This window comes from Bipolaris oryzae (assembly GCF_000523455.1).
Source record: "Bipolaris oryzae ATCC 44560 unplaced genomic scaffold scaffold_21, whole genome shotgun sequence".
NCBI lineage: Eukaryota > Fungi > Ascomycota > Dothideomycetes > Pleosporales > Pleosporaceae > Bipolaris > Bipolaris oryzae.
In genome coordinates, this window is record NW_006911297.1 from 37284 (window position 1) to 48182 (window position 10899).

At 51.0% G+C, this 10899-nt stretch overlaps 4 protein-coding genes across 4 annotated transcripts; 2 read left to right on the plus strand and 2 right to left on the minus strand.

Annotated features, from left to right (window-relative positions):
* Positions 1–325: 325 nt before the first annotated feature.
* COCMIDRAFT_33885 (uncharacterized protein) lies at positions 326–1964 on the plus strand (the record flags this gene model as incomplete). The annotated part of the gene is made up of 5 exons (XM_007686640.1): positions 326–397; positions 449–584; positions 648–831; positions 883–1688; positions 1747–1964. 5 exons carry the CDS (start codon positions 326–328, stop codon positions 1962–1964), a joined length of 1416 nt encoding a protein of 471 aa, XP_007684830.1.
* A 447-nt stretch (positions 1965–2411) lies between these two features.
* Positions 2412–4268, minus strand: COCMIDRAFT_33886 (uncharacterized protein; the record flags this gene model as incomplete). The annotated part of the gene is made up of 1 exon (XM_007686641.1): positions 2412–4268. One exon carries the CDS (start codon positions 4266–4268, stop codon positions 2412–2414), a length of 1857 nt encoding a protein of 618 aa, XP_007684831.1.
* Positions 4269–5553: 1285 nt separating this feature from the next.
* COCMIDRAFT_86783 (uncharacterized protein) lies at positions 5554–6574 on the plus strand (the record flags this gene model as incomplete). The annotated part of the gene is made up of 2 exons (XM_007686666.1): positions 5554–6026; positions 6082–6574. 2 exons carry the CDS (start codon positions 5554–5556, stop codon positions 6572–6574), a joined length of 966 nt encoding a protein of 321 aa, XP_007684856.1.
* A 1305-nt stretch (positions 6575–7879) lies between these two features.
* On the minus strand, positions 7880–10390 carry COCMIDRAFT_2475 (glycoside hydrolase family 3 protein; the record flags this gene model as incomplete). Its single annotated transcript, XM_007686604.1, has 2 exons — positions 7880–10161; positions 10219–10390. The coding sequence occupies 2 exons, from the start codon at positions 10388–10390 to the stop codon at positions 7880–7882; spliced, it is 2454 nt and encodes an 817-aa protein (XP_007684794.1).
* Between the last annotated feature and the right edge of the window lie 509 nt (positions 10391–10899).

Here is a 10899-nt window from a genome sequence, read left to right on the forward strand (position 1 = left end):
GCGTATCCAGCAGAAGCATACTATGAAATCACTATCGGAGATGCGACAAGGCATCCAGTGTTTGTCAGCGCAGAGGTGAATCCGGTATACATAGCAGACAAGCGGTCGTGCAAAGGCAGTAGTGATGGGGTTTGCGTCGTGTTAAATAAGGTGTAGTAATAGGTCGTGGCTTGAAAGGTACCCAAATCATCACGTGTCAGGGACGTGGCCTGGGGCATCCTTCGAACGGCCACCCTAGCATTCCCGAGCGCCGCAACCCAATTTATCCCCACCACAGCTCGACTCCTTTACCGCCAACCTAAATCGTTTCTGCCCAGTATTCACCATGGCTGCCCTCGCGACTAAAACACAGTCGCAAAACATCTTTACCAAATTGAAGTCAAAGCCCGCCAACAAAGTACGTATTCACACCAGTCAGCGCTTCCAACAACTCCTAACGCATGTCTAGATATGCTTCGACTGCGGCGCAAAGAACCCAACATGGAGCTCTGTGCCCTTTGGCATTTACCTCTGCCTCGACTGCTCGTCTAACCACCGTAACATGGGTGTCCATATCTCGTTCGTTCGTTCTACCAACCTCGACAGTACGTCTTCCCCTGGGCCCTGCAGGCGCTTGAAGCCAGGATATGTATATTGATCAAGGACAGTCTGGCAATGGGATCAACTGCGAATCATGAAAGTCGGCGGCAACGAGAGCGCGACCAAGTATTTCCAATCGCACGGAGGTTCCGCTGCGCTCGCGAGCAAAGACCACAAAGCCAAATACACTAGCAATGCCGCCAACAAGTACAAGGAGGAGCTGGCTCGGCGCTGCGCTGCAGACGCCAAATTGTAAGTCTAAGTCGAATTGTGCAGTGGCATAAACTGACTGTCGTGTGCCAGGTATCCTAACGAAGTTGTAATCACCGATGTCGTCGAGCCTGGTAGCGACGGAACCAATACCCCAGCTGGTGAAGACGATGACTTCTTTTCCTCTTGGGATAAGCCGACAATCAAGCGTCCATCAAACCCACCCTCGCGTACCGGTACACCCAAGGCTGCATCACCTTTCCTCAAGCCTGGTGCCAACGGCACGGATCGCCCGAAATCGCCTCTTGCTGGCAGCTCCGAAACCACTACGCCGGTAGCAAAGCCGGCAGCAGTACGAAAGACTGCCGCGGGCGCTGCACCAAAGAAGAACATTCTGGGTGCAAAGAAGAAGGGTCTTGGTGCAAAAAAAGTGGTCGCTGCCGATGGTGGACTCGACTTTGAAGAGGCGGAGCGAAAGGCTCGTGAAGAGGCAGAGCGCATCGAAAAGTTGGGCTACGACCCTGACGCTGAGGCCGCAGAGGTCGCTGCAGCCACCAAGTCTAAAGGCTCCGAAGCATCCATCATCGCACCTACCCCCGTATCACCACCGCGTGGCGGTTTCGGCTCGACCTCCAAGCCTGAGCGCTCAAGTCAGGATATGGAACGACTAGGCATGGGTGTTCAGCGTCTAGGATTTGGACAAGTAGGCGCTGCAAAGAAGCCTGTTGCCCAGAAGAAGATGGGAGGTTTTGGCAGCGTAGGCAAGCCTGCTCAAGATGACGATGAGAAGTATGCGCGGGAGAAATTTGGTACACAGAAGGGTATTTCAAGTGACGAGTTCTTTGGCCGCAATGCGTACGATCCTTCAGCCACTGCACAAGCGAAGGAGAGGTTACAAGGTAAGAGCAGCCTTGCGATATTGAACATTGGGATTCTGTTGTCTAACTCATCTTGCAGGCTTCGAAGGCGCGAGCGCAATTTCATCCAACGCATACTTTGGTCGCCCTGAGGACGACGCTGCAGAGGAGGACTATGGTGATCTGGAGACTGCTGCCAAGGACTTTGTCCGCAAGTTTGGTCTGACCGCTGGTGATGACCTCGAAAACCTGACCAACATGCTCGGCGAAGGGGCGACGAGGTTGCAAGGAGCCGTCCGGAACTACCTCAACTCGTAGAATGGGCGTTGAAAAGGTTTGGTCATGGCGTTCTCAGTGGGTGTTCGAGGAGTCAGGTGGACATTCGATACCATACAGATCACGCACGTTGTATAGCAGCAGCAACATAGTCTCGGCGCATGGTGTAAAAGAAGATGCGACCTGGGAGAGGTGAAAACCATGAGTTGGCAGGGTTTACTTGGATTCGATTGTGTACGTATTCATCTTTTCCGCACTGAAGATGGTGGCGGGGGGGTTTGGGTCCAAGCGGTGTTTTGGGCGTATACACAGAGTAACGTTGGAAATCTTGATTGGAAATCTGAATAATCCTGACCATCCCCCTTTCTTATCGACAAAAGAAAACGTAACAATGCAGAAAAGCAGGCTGTATCGCAGTGTAATGTATCCTTTGACTCCTACAGCACCAGCTAAATCACTCTGAACAATATAAAATGAAATGCAATGCAATCAATCATCCCTATCCCCCCACACATCCGCTTCCTCCCTAGCCACAGCATCCAAATCAATAAAAACTCCCTTCCCACTTTCCTTTCCTACCCCTCCTTCTTCCTCATCACTATTACTTTCGTGTCCCTGCCTCGCCTCCTCCCGACTCATAGAACCCCACCCCGCATCTTCATCTTCATCGTCGTCTTTCCCGAAACCAGGGGACACAGGGACAAAGTCGTCCATGAGATTACTCGGCAGACCGGCTGGCACGGGACGTTTGGAAGAAGATGTGGGTGGGGAGGGTGTTAGGGGCATCATTGCCATTTCCGGGGGTTGGGATAGGTGGGGTTCTGTAGGGCTGTCGCGGTTGGGTGGCGGTGTTGAAGCGCGGGGTTGATGGCGTTGCGGGAGTTCAGGTTTCGGGATGCTGGACATCTCGGGTTGGGGGTCTTTGCCGTGCTTGGATGATGGGCGGGGTTCTTGTCGTGAGCTGGATTGGACGGCGGGTTGTGTGTCGATGCTTTGGGTTGCGGGGAGTTTGGCATGGTGCTCCTGTTGATGCTGCTGGGAGAAGGGGAAGATGGAGAAGAGGCTAGAGCTTAGACTGTGACGGTTTGGTGCGTTGGGTCTTTGTTCCTTTTTGAGTTCCTCTTGTCGTGGGTTTGGTGCTGTTGGAGGCGGTGCGGAGACGGAATGCGAGTGTGAAGGAACTCTTCGGATGGCGGCAGGGCTGGGAGGTTGGGTGATGGTAGTCTCTGGTAAGGATGCTTCGCACATCTCACAGGCGTGGAGGCTGGGATCGTTGAGGAATGTGCAGCGTGGGCATTGCTTCTTAAACTCTGGTGTTGATGGGCGTGTCGGCTCCGGGTTCTGGCCTGCTTGCTGTGGTCGAGGTGGTTGAGGCGGCGCTGCTGGCTCAGATTCGGTAGGCATCTGGTATCCTGGACTATATCTATGTCTGGATCTCGAATGGGATGGCGCGGTATCTCGTCTCTTGTTCCTGGAAGAAGCATCTCCACTTGCTACAGGGCCTGGGCTGGGATCAATAGAGACTACAACCTGCACATCTCTCTTTGTTCCACACTTCATGCACTGACACTGCCGCCTCACAGTCTTGGTATATGTATCGGTAACCTCAGAGGGCGAGTCGAATCTGATTTCGAACTTTCCGGGCTCTCCGAAACCCGCAGCACTTTGGTCCTGCCTCTGCCAGTTCTTCGCATTCGAGTAGCCTGCTCCTTTTGCGACGATGGGGATAATTGGATCCACATTTCCGAATACCAAATGATCTACAAATGGCAGAAGCATCAGGGTTCCACTGCTCTTGATGTGGCGATCGATTTCTTCGCGCACTTTGAAATCGTCCAACGAGTGCAGAACTCGGAAATACTTGTTGAACATGTCGCCATACCATTGTCGAACCTGGACACCCTGTTGCAATAACTCTTTTGCGATAGTTCGTGGCGCAGGGCTAGGCCAAAGTGCATCGATCAGATGCTTCTCCTTCAAGGCCTTGCAGACCATCAAATCCAACCTCGCACATTCGTAGAGTTTCTTCTCCAGTCTTTCATGCAATTCGTACTTGGCGAACCTGATAACTAAACCTCTCACGAACCCAGCATCTAGATTCCATTTTCGCGTGAAGTAGTCCAGTGACTCGAGATCTTTCTGTGCCTGTGCGTTGGCAGGTCGGACCATAAGTGGGGCGAGTTCATGTCCCATAGATATCCATCGGTCGGGTTGGTGCGGGAGGGCGGTTGCTGTAGACCAGAAAGATCGGATGGGGTAGTATTCGGCTTTGAAATAGTTGTAGATGAAATCCAGAAAATCCGACTCCGTAAGCGGTAATGCTGCGTGGCCGCGGGGAAAGTCCATCGTAGTGGTTGGTAGTCCAGCTGGTGGCGAGAGCCCGAGTGGATGTGACGGTATCGAAATCACGAGTTTGGAGCTTCGAGCACTGTAGCTTTAGAAGCGCTTTGTAACAGTAATAGATTTAATTCAGAAAACTGGCACGAGTGTGTACGGGGTTCCGGTCGCGGTGCTGGCGAGCCACACTATGTGAGTAATGTTGCTGCCTGGGTAGAATAGAGGAAGAAACACGTACAGTAGCCACACAAGTTAAGAAGAGTGACGGTGCTGATTTACAGCTGTGCCACAGCATGTGACGATATTATATGCGCTAGACGTGCTGCAGAAAGCTTCGGTGCACATCATGCTCTTGTGATGTGTTTCCCGGGGCGTACGTCATTACTGTGGCGGTGGCGGTGCCCGACCCTTCTTCCGCACCAGGCACGCCTGGTTTATCAAGCTCGATAGCTTTCGCGGCCAGTAAACACCTGTAATTTCAACATTGCTGTAATAACTTTCTTTCATGGCATTTTTTATGAATGAGTTATTGAACGGCGCGCTGGGTGCTCATCATGTGTACTAGGAAGTATATAATAGGCATAGACAGGGCTCACATCCGAGTATTCGATACGAATGGGAGATAACCTTAGATTTAACCTTCATTTAATCAATGAGAGTACTGAAAAATTATCAGAATCATCACTACTTGGGAAGAGTATGAGATTGCACCATTAGACCTTCTGGCCAAGGAACTAAACGCTCATGTTGGTAGAGTCAAAGACAAGGTTAAGAACAGAGTTTCCAGACTCCATCAAATGGGGTAAAACCCCGCTTCCGTTCAATACTAACTACATGTGAAGGTGGCAGTATGGTGGCTTGACGAAGATATGTGCCAGGGCAACAGGCATTAAGGGGCCAGCAAGGGATTGCTCAATCGGGGTTTATCTCACAAATATGTGTTCTCAATGAGCCTATCATGAGTTATCCTAGGGGTAAAAGCCTTGGATTTCGGGTATTGATCTCGCCTATTCCTGAGATGCAGGTGTTCACCGGAAATGTCCCGCCTGTCCGCAACGTGGAGAATGCAGGAATCAGACCACGAGATCTCGGCAACAATCCCACGCCGCTTTGCTGCAAGTAAGTCACTATTTGCAGATCTTTCACAGACGTACAAATGACGGGCGAGGTTCTTAATGGAGCTGGGGGCGGTAGACCATCGTCCTTAAACTTGGCTTGGTCCATCAGTTCGGTTACGCGATTCTCTAGTCGTCCCTAATACCAACTTCAACCACTGTCTCGGAGCTCATGCAGTATGGCATCCTTGGAGACGTCATCTGAAGCTTTGTCTAAAGCTCCATCGAAAGCTCCATCCAATGTTTCATCTAAATGTCGTATCAAAATTTCACCTAAAGAGTCACACAAAAGGTCACCAAGGTCATCCGAAGGTCTACAAATCGCAGAACCTGAGCCATACCCTGAAGCCGTCAATCGATATTCTCCGAACCCTGATACTAAACTACCACAGCTGCAAGATCAATCAGGCCCCGATGAAGCATCAATACGTACCCGACCATCTCGAGAGCACATATCCTTCCGCCCCGGGCCGTACAGTGATCAATCTGGATATGGACCCACCATCGAAGTTCCACCAGATATGGTGAAGAAATTCTTTGCACACCGCCGGCGCAAGTTTTTGTTCATTGTTGTCTTCACACTGTTCATAGTTGGTACGCTCATTGGCTCCAGTATAGGAGGTGCACTGTATGTGCAGGACAAAGCCGAACAGTATGTTGTTTCCGCTCTCTACCTGGCGCATACTTAGCGGCCTGACTTTGAATAGATCCGCCTCTGAAAGCGAAACTAGCACCAATGCAGCAGATGAAGACCCAGCATCAAGTTCCACACTCGCACCAGCAGAACCTTCTACTCAAACCCTACCCTCAAGTGCAGCATATACAGCGCGACCATTCGGCACCATCCAATCAATCAACACAACATGCCCATCCACCCTCCTCCTATCCAGTCAACTGGAAGGCAAGACTTCGGGACTCAGTGGCCGCTACACCTACAGCTGCCTCGACAACACCAACATCCTAGACGAACCCAACCTCATGGCCTTTACTGCATACACTCTTGAGCAATGTGTCGACGCCTGTAGCCAATACAGCGTTATGACCAACAAGAATGAAACCTGTAAAGCAGTTGTAATCAACTCACAGTTTCGTGAAAGATACGAGACGGGATACGGGGCGAATTGCTGGCTGAAAGGCTCGGCAGATAATGCTAGTACGGGAAAAGCGGGATACACAGCGGTAGTCTTACGTGAGGGGTGAATTAAATATTCACATCACAGTAAGGAGGTGGATTTGGTAGTGCTGTATACGTCTTGATTGCTGACCGCATATCTGTCCATCCAACCAGTTTGTCGTCGTGAAGTAACATTGACCTTATTTCGAACTATTGTCTCTTCATAGCTATTGCTTGTGCGTTTGAATATGGTAAAATATACTTCTATTGCTACTAGGGCAAATTTTGAGACTTATGTTGTCTGATGTAAAGCCTTTGCCTGGACGTATTCTAACCTTTTTGCCAAACGCGAATAGTAATAAGATTCGGTGGACACTTGGGTCGTTTTAAATTTACCTTCTCCTATAAATATCACTAAAAACGAAGAGAATGCATGGAATATCGTCCACCATCTACTTAACTACAGTCCACACGGCATCATCGCAAATGCACTGACGGGCAAAATGGACCGCACAAGATGCCGATAAATTGACTCAGTTGTTTCAGATTCTGCTGAGAAACAACACCAGCAATTACCAAAAACAGCAAAAAAAATGAAGAATTTCCGACACCGGGAATCGAACCTAAAGCCGAATTAGAATGAGGGATTGGAGTGAGTTCTTGTGATTGAACTTACCCGGGCCTTGCCGGCACTGAACAGTGAACTGACTCTGCGATGAGAGCGGCAAATCCTAGCCACTAGACCATATCGGATATTGGTGGGAGTTTTAATTTTTGGTTGGCTCATATCATTAGAAACGTAAGAAACTCGGCAAAAATGATTCATTGCCAATGGAGCAGGGCTTTTGCTATGAGATTCATCGATGGTGCAATTCTTGGGAATTTTTGACCATTGGCTGGGCCGCCAAAAAGCCACCGACGCCGTTATCTTAGACTACCCCACTTTTAGAAAATTCTGAGCAACTAATGTCTGATACGGCCCTGCTTTCAGCCGCAGAAAGCTTCGGGTGATATTTTAGTGTTGATTAGGCCGTATGAATGCTACTGGTTCAATTTATGGGATTGTTCTACGATAAGGCTCATGTAGTTTTGTACCCTGCAAGTTCGAGATATTGACTTTGGGCTTCTGGGTGAATTTTGGCAAAACATCTATCGTTCTAGCATGAGCAGCGGATTGATTTACCAATGTCAGAATACTCACTGTGTTCCATGAAGTCTTAAACAATTTACCAAAGCGCATACTTGGAGCATCATTTACTGAATCTTCAAATCACAAATTTCTCACCACAATCACAGCAAAAGATCAAGTACAAGTTTGATGAAACAATAGAAATTAAAAGCTATTCATATACTCGTAATCACATGAAAACTGTTTTCCCAGGCTAACCCCTCTATTGTCCAACAACAGTAAAGCTATCATGAACCTTCAAGTCACGACTGCTCAGTCCAACCCAGATGTTGAACTCGCCCTCAGGGATAAGCCACTGCTGGCTAACAACATCCCAGTAGCTGAGATCCCTGCGCATAAGCTCGAAGCTAACGCTCTGAGCCTCGCCCTTCTCAAGGTACACCTTCTCGAAGCCGCGGAGCTGGCGCACAGGAGTGCCAGCAGGGGCGGAAGAAGGCAGACCGACGTACAGCTGGGGCACAGCAGCGCCGGCGACGTTGCCAGTGTTGGCGACGGAGACGGTGACGTTGTAGATGGACTCCCAGAGAGCGGGGTTGCCGCCGGGCTGGATGGGGAGGTCCTCGGGCTTGGAGGTGATGGCGTCCTTGAGAGGAGCGGACTCAATGTCGGAGATGGAGAAGGTGGTGTAGGAGAGACCGAAGCCGAATTCATAGCGGACAGAGATGTTGTGCATGTCGAAGTGGCGGTAGTCGATCTCGAGCTTCTCGTCGAACCAGCTCTGCCAGTCATTGAAGCCGCTGGTTTGGATCTCAGTGGTGGGAGGCGCGTTCCAGTCGTCACCGTTCTTAGCGATGGTGTAGGGGAGGTGACCAGAGGGGTTGAAGTCGCCATAGAGGATGTCGACGAGGGAGTTACCGGATTCTTCGCCGGGGAAATGGGCGGCCAGGATGGCAGTGACGTTAGGGTGGTCGGACCATGGCAGGGTGTTGACACCAGAGGAGTGGGTAATAACGACGGTGTTGTTGCAGAAAGACGCAACGGACTCGACAACTTTATCGCCGTTCCAGTCAGATCCAAGGTGATAGCGGTCATCACCCTCCTCAGCCCAGGTCTTGAGCATGACAATGCAGACATCTGGTATATCGCGTGGGATGACGAGGGTGCTGACATTGTAAGTGAGGATTTGGGTGTTGTTCAAGAAGTACTGGACAATTCCACGGTCTTGCCTGACACGTTGCTGGATAGCAGCGAGAGGCGTGATTACGTAGGTGTTCTGACCGGTACCAGAGCCACCGCCAGCAAAGATGGCGCCGTACTCGTAGTTTTGCTGGTTAAGGACAGAGCTACGAGCGAGCTCACCAGCGCCGTTACCGAAGATTGCAACATTGCGGGGTGCCTTGAGAGGCAGAGCAGAGTCTACGTTCTTCAACAGGACAGTGCCAGCAGCACCGTGTCGACGGATCAGCTCGTTGTGGTTGCCACGAACATCACGGCTCTTCTCGCCAGTAAGGTTGAACTCGCGGGTCCAGGACTTTCGTGGAGAGAAAGTGTTGAGATCAGCAGAAGAAGGGTCAACGGACGGGAAGCCGTTGTCTTGGCCGAGCTGGAAGTAGGGAGTCATGATACGGAGAACCATGTCGTCGATGCGGGACTCGTTGACAGTGCCGTTGTTAACAGCAAGAGTGATATTGCCGCCAAAGTAAGATGGGACACCAAAGTTCATTCCGTAAGAACCAAGTCCACCAGGCATGTTCATGTCAAGACCAGCCTCGATGGAGGCAACACCCGAGTGGGTCGCACCCCAATCGGACATGATGTATCCTTGGAAGCCCAACTCACCCTTGAGCAAACCGTTTTGTGAAGCAGAGTTCTGGCATCCGTAGGATCCGTTGATTCTCTGGTACGAGCACATGACGCTGGCAGCGCGGGCCTTGATAGCGTTGGCGAATGGCCACATGTAGAGCTCATGCATGGTGCGGTCATCAATGTTGGATGAAATAGCAGCTTGCTCCTGTTCGGTGTTGTCGTCCTTGCGGTAGGTAGGATTACGCATGATTTCCTGCTCGTTGCCAATCCAGTGCTTAGGGCAAGCCTGTACACCTGCGTCTTGAGATGCGAGGATGGTCTTCTCCATAGCCACACCGCTAAGATAAGGGTCTGAGGAAAAGCCCTCCCAGTTACGGCCTGCATAGGCGGATCGTCCAAGTGGTCCTGCGACAGGACCCAAGAAGACGTGAGCACCCTTTGCCCTGAACTCTTCGCCCATGGCGTAGCCGCGCTCGTACATGAGGTCCTTGTCCCATGTAGCACCGGCGGATACACCGGCGGAGAAGACACTTGCGTAATCAGCCACACGAATGGCAAGAGGACCATCGTGAAGGCAAAGACCAGAGAAGCCTAGGCGAGGAATGGCAACGATGTTACCAACGCAAGGGCCGGCTTGACCAGTGACCATGTCAGCCTTTTCTTCCAGAGTGAGTTGAGCCACGAAGGCCTTTGCCTTCTCAAGACCCATCTCCCAGCCTCCTACTCCGGAAATCTTGGCTGTAAAAGTTATTAGACATGTCCAACAATCTAACAATCAGGTCTAGGAAAACTTACGTGAAGGATATACAGCTGGCGAGGAGCCATACTCAGTCAAGATGGTAGTGTTAAGTGGCTGGACGTAACTAAAAGCACCCTCATCACGACCACCACCTCCGAAGTTCTGGGCACTGACTGCAGCCAATAGGGCGGAGCCCGAGAGCACCTTGCAGACGAGAGAGGGTGCCATGATTCTAGATAGTCGAAGGTGAATCGAAAGCCTGAATACTCATGATTGCAGCTACACTGGGGCACTTATATACTACCATTGCTCCCTCGCCCCCGGACCAAAGTCACCCGCCGGTACCACTTTACACTCCGGAACTGACACGTTCAGAGGCCCACGATGCAAGCGTCTTGGAGACCGAAGTTTACCCGTCCGATCTGTGAAGTGTCCGCAAACTCGCTTGATACCATGTTCATAATAGCGTTGCCAATAACGACGTCATGGATTGGCTGCGGAGCGATTGCCAAGATGGTGGTTCGACAGTTCTGCGTGTTGACAGTTACATGTGGAGTCCATACGAGCAAGAGCCGGAGCAGGAGTGCAGAGCCGCATGACTCGTGTGGATTTGCGGGGATTGTGACAGTGGGGTGAATGACTCGGTCCGACCAGCAAAGTCTGCAATCGTGTCATAGCCATGTTCCCGGTAGTCCGCTCGGATCCGCGACAATGGCCTGCTGCTCGAACCTAATTTT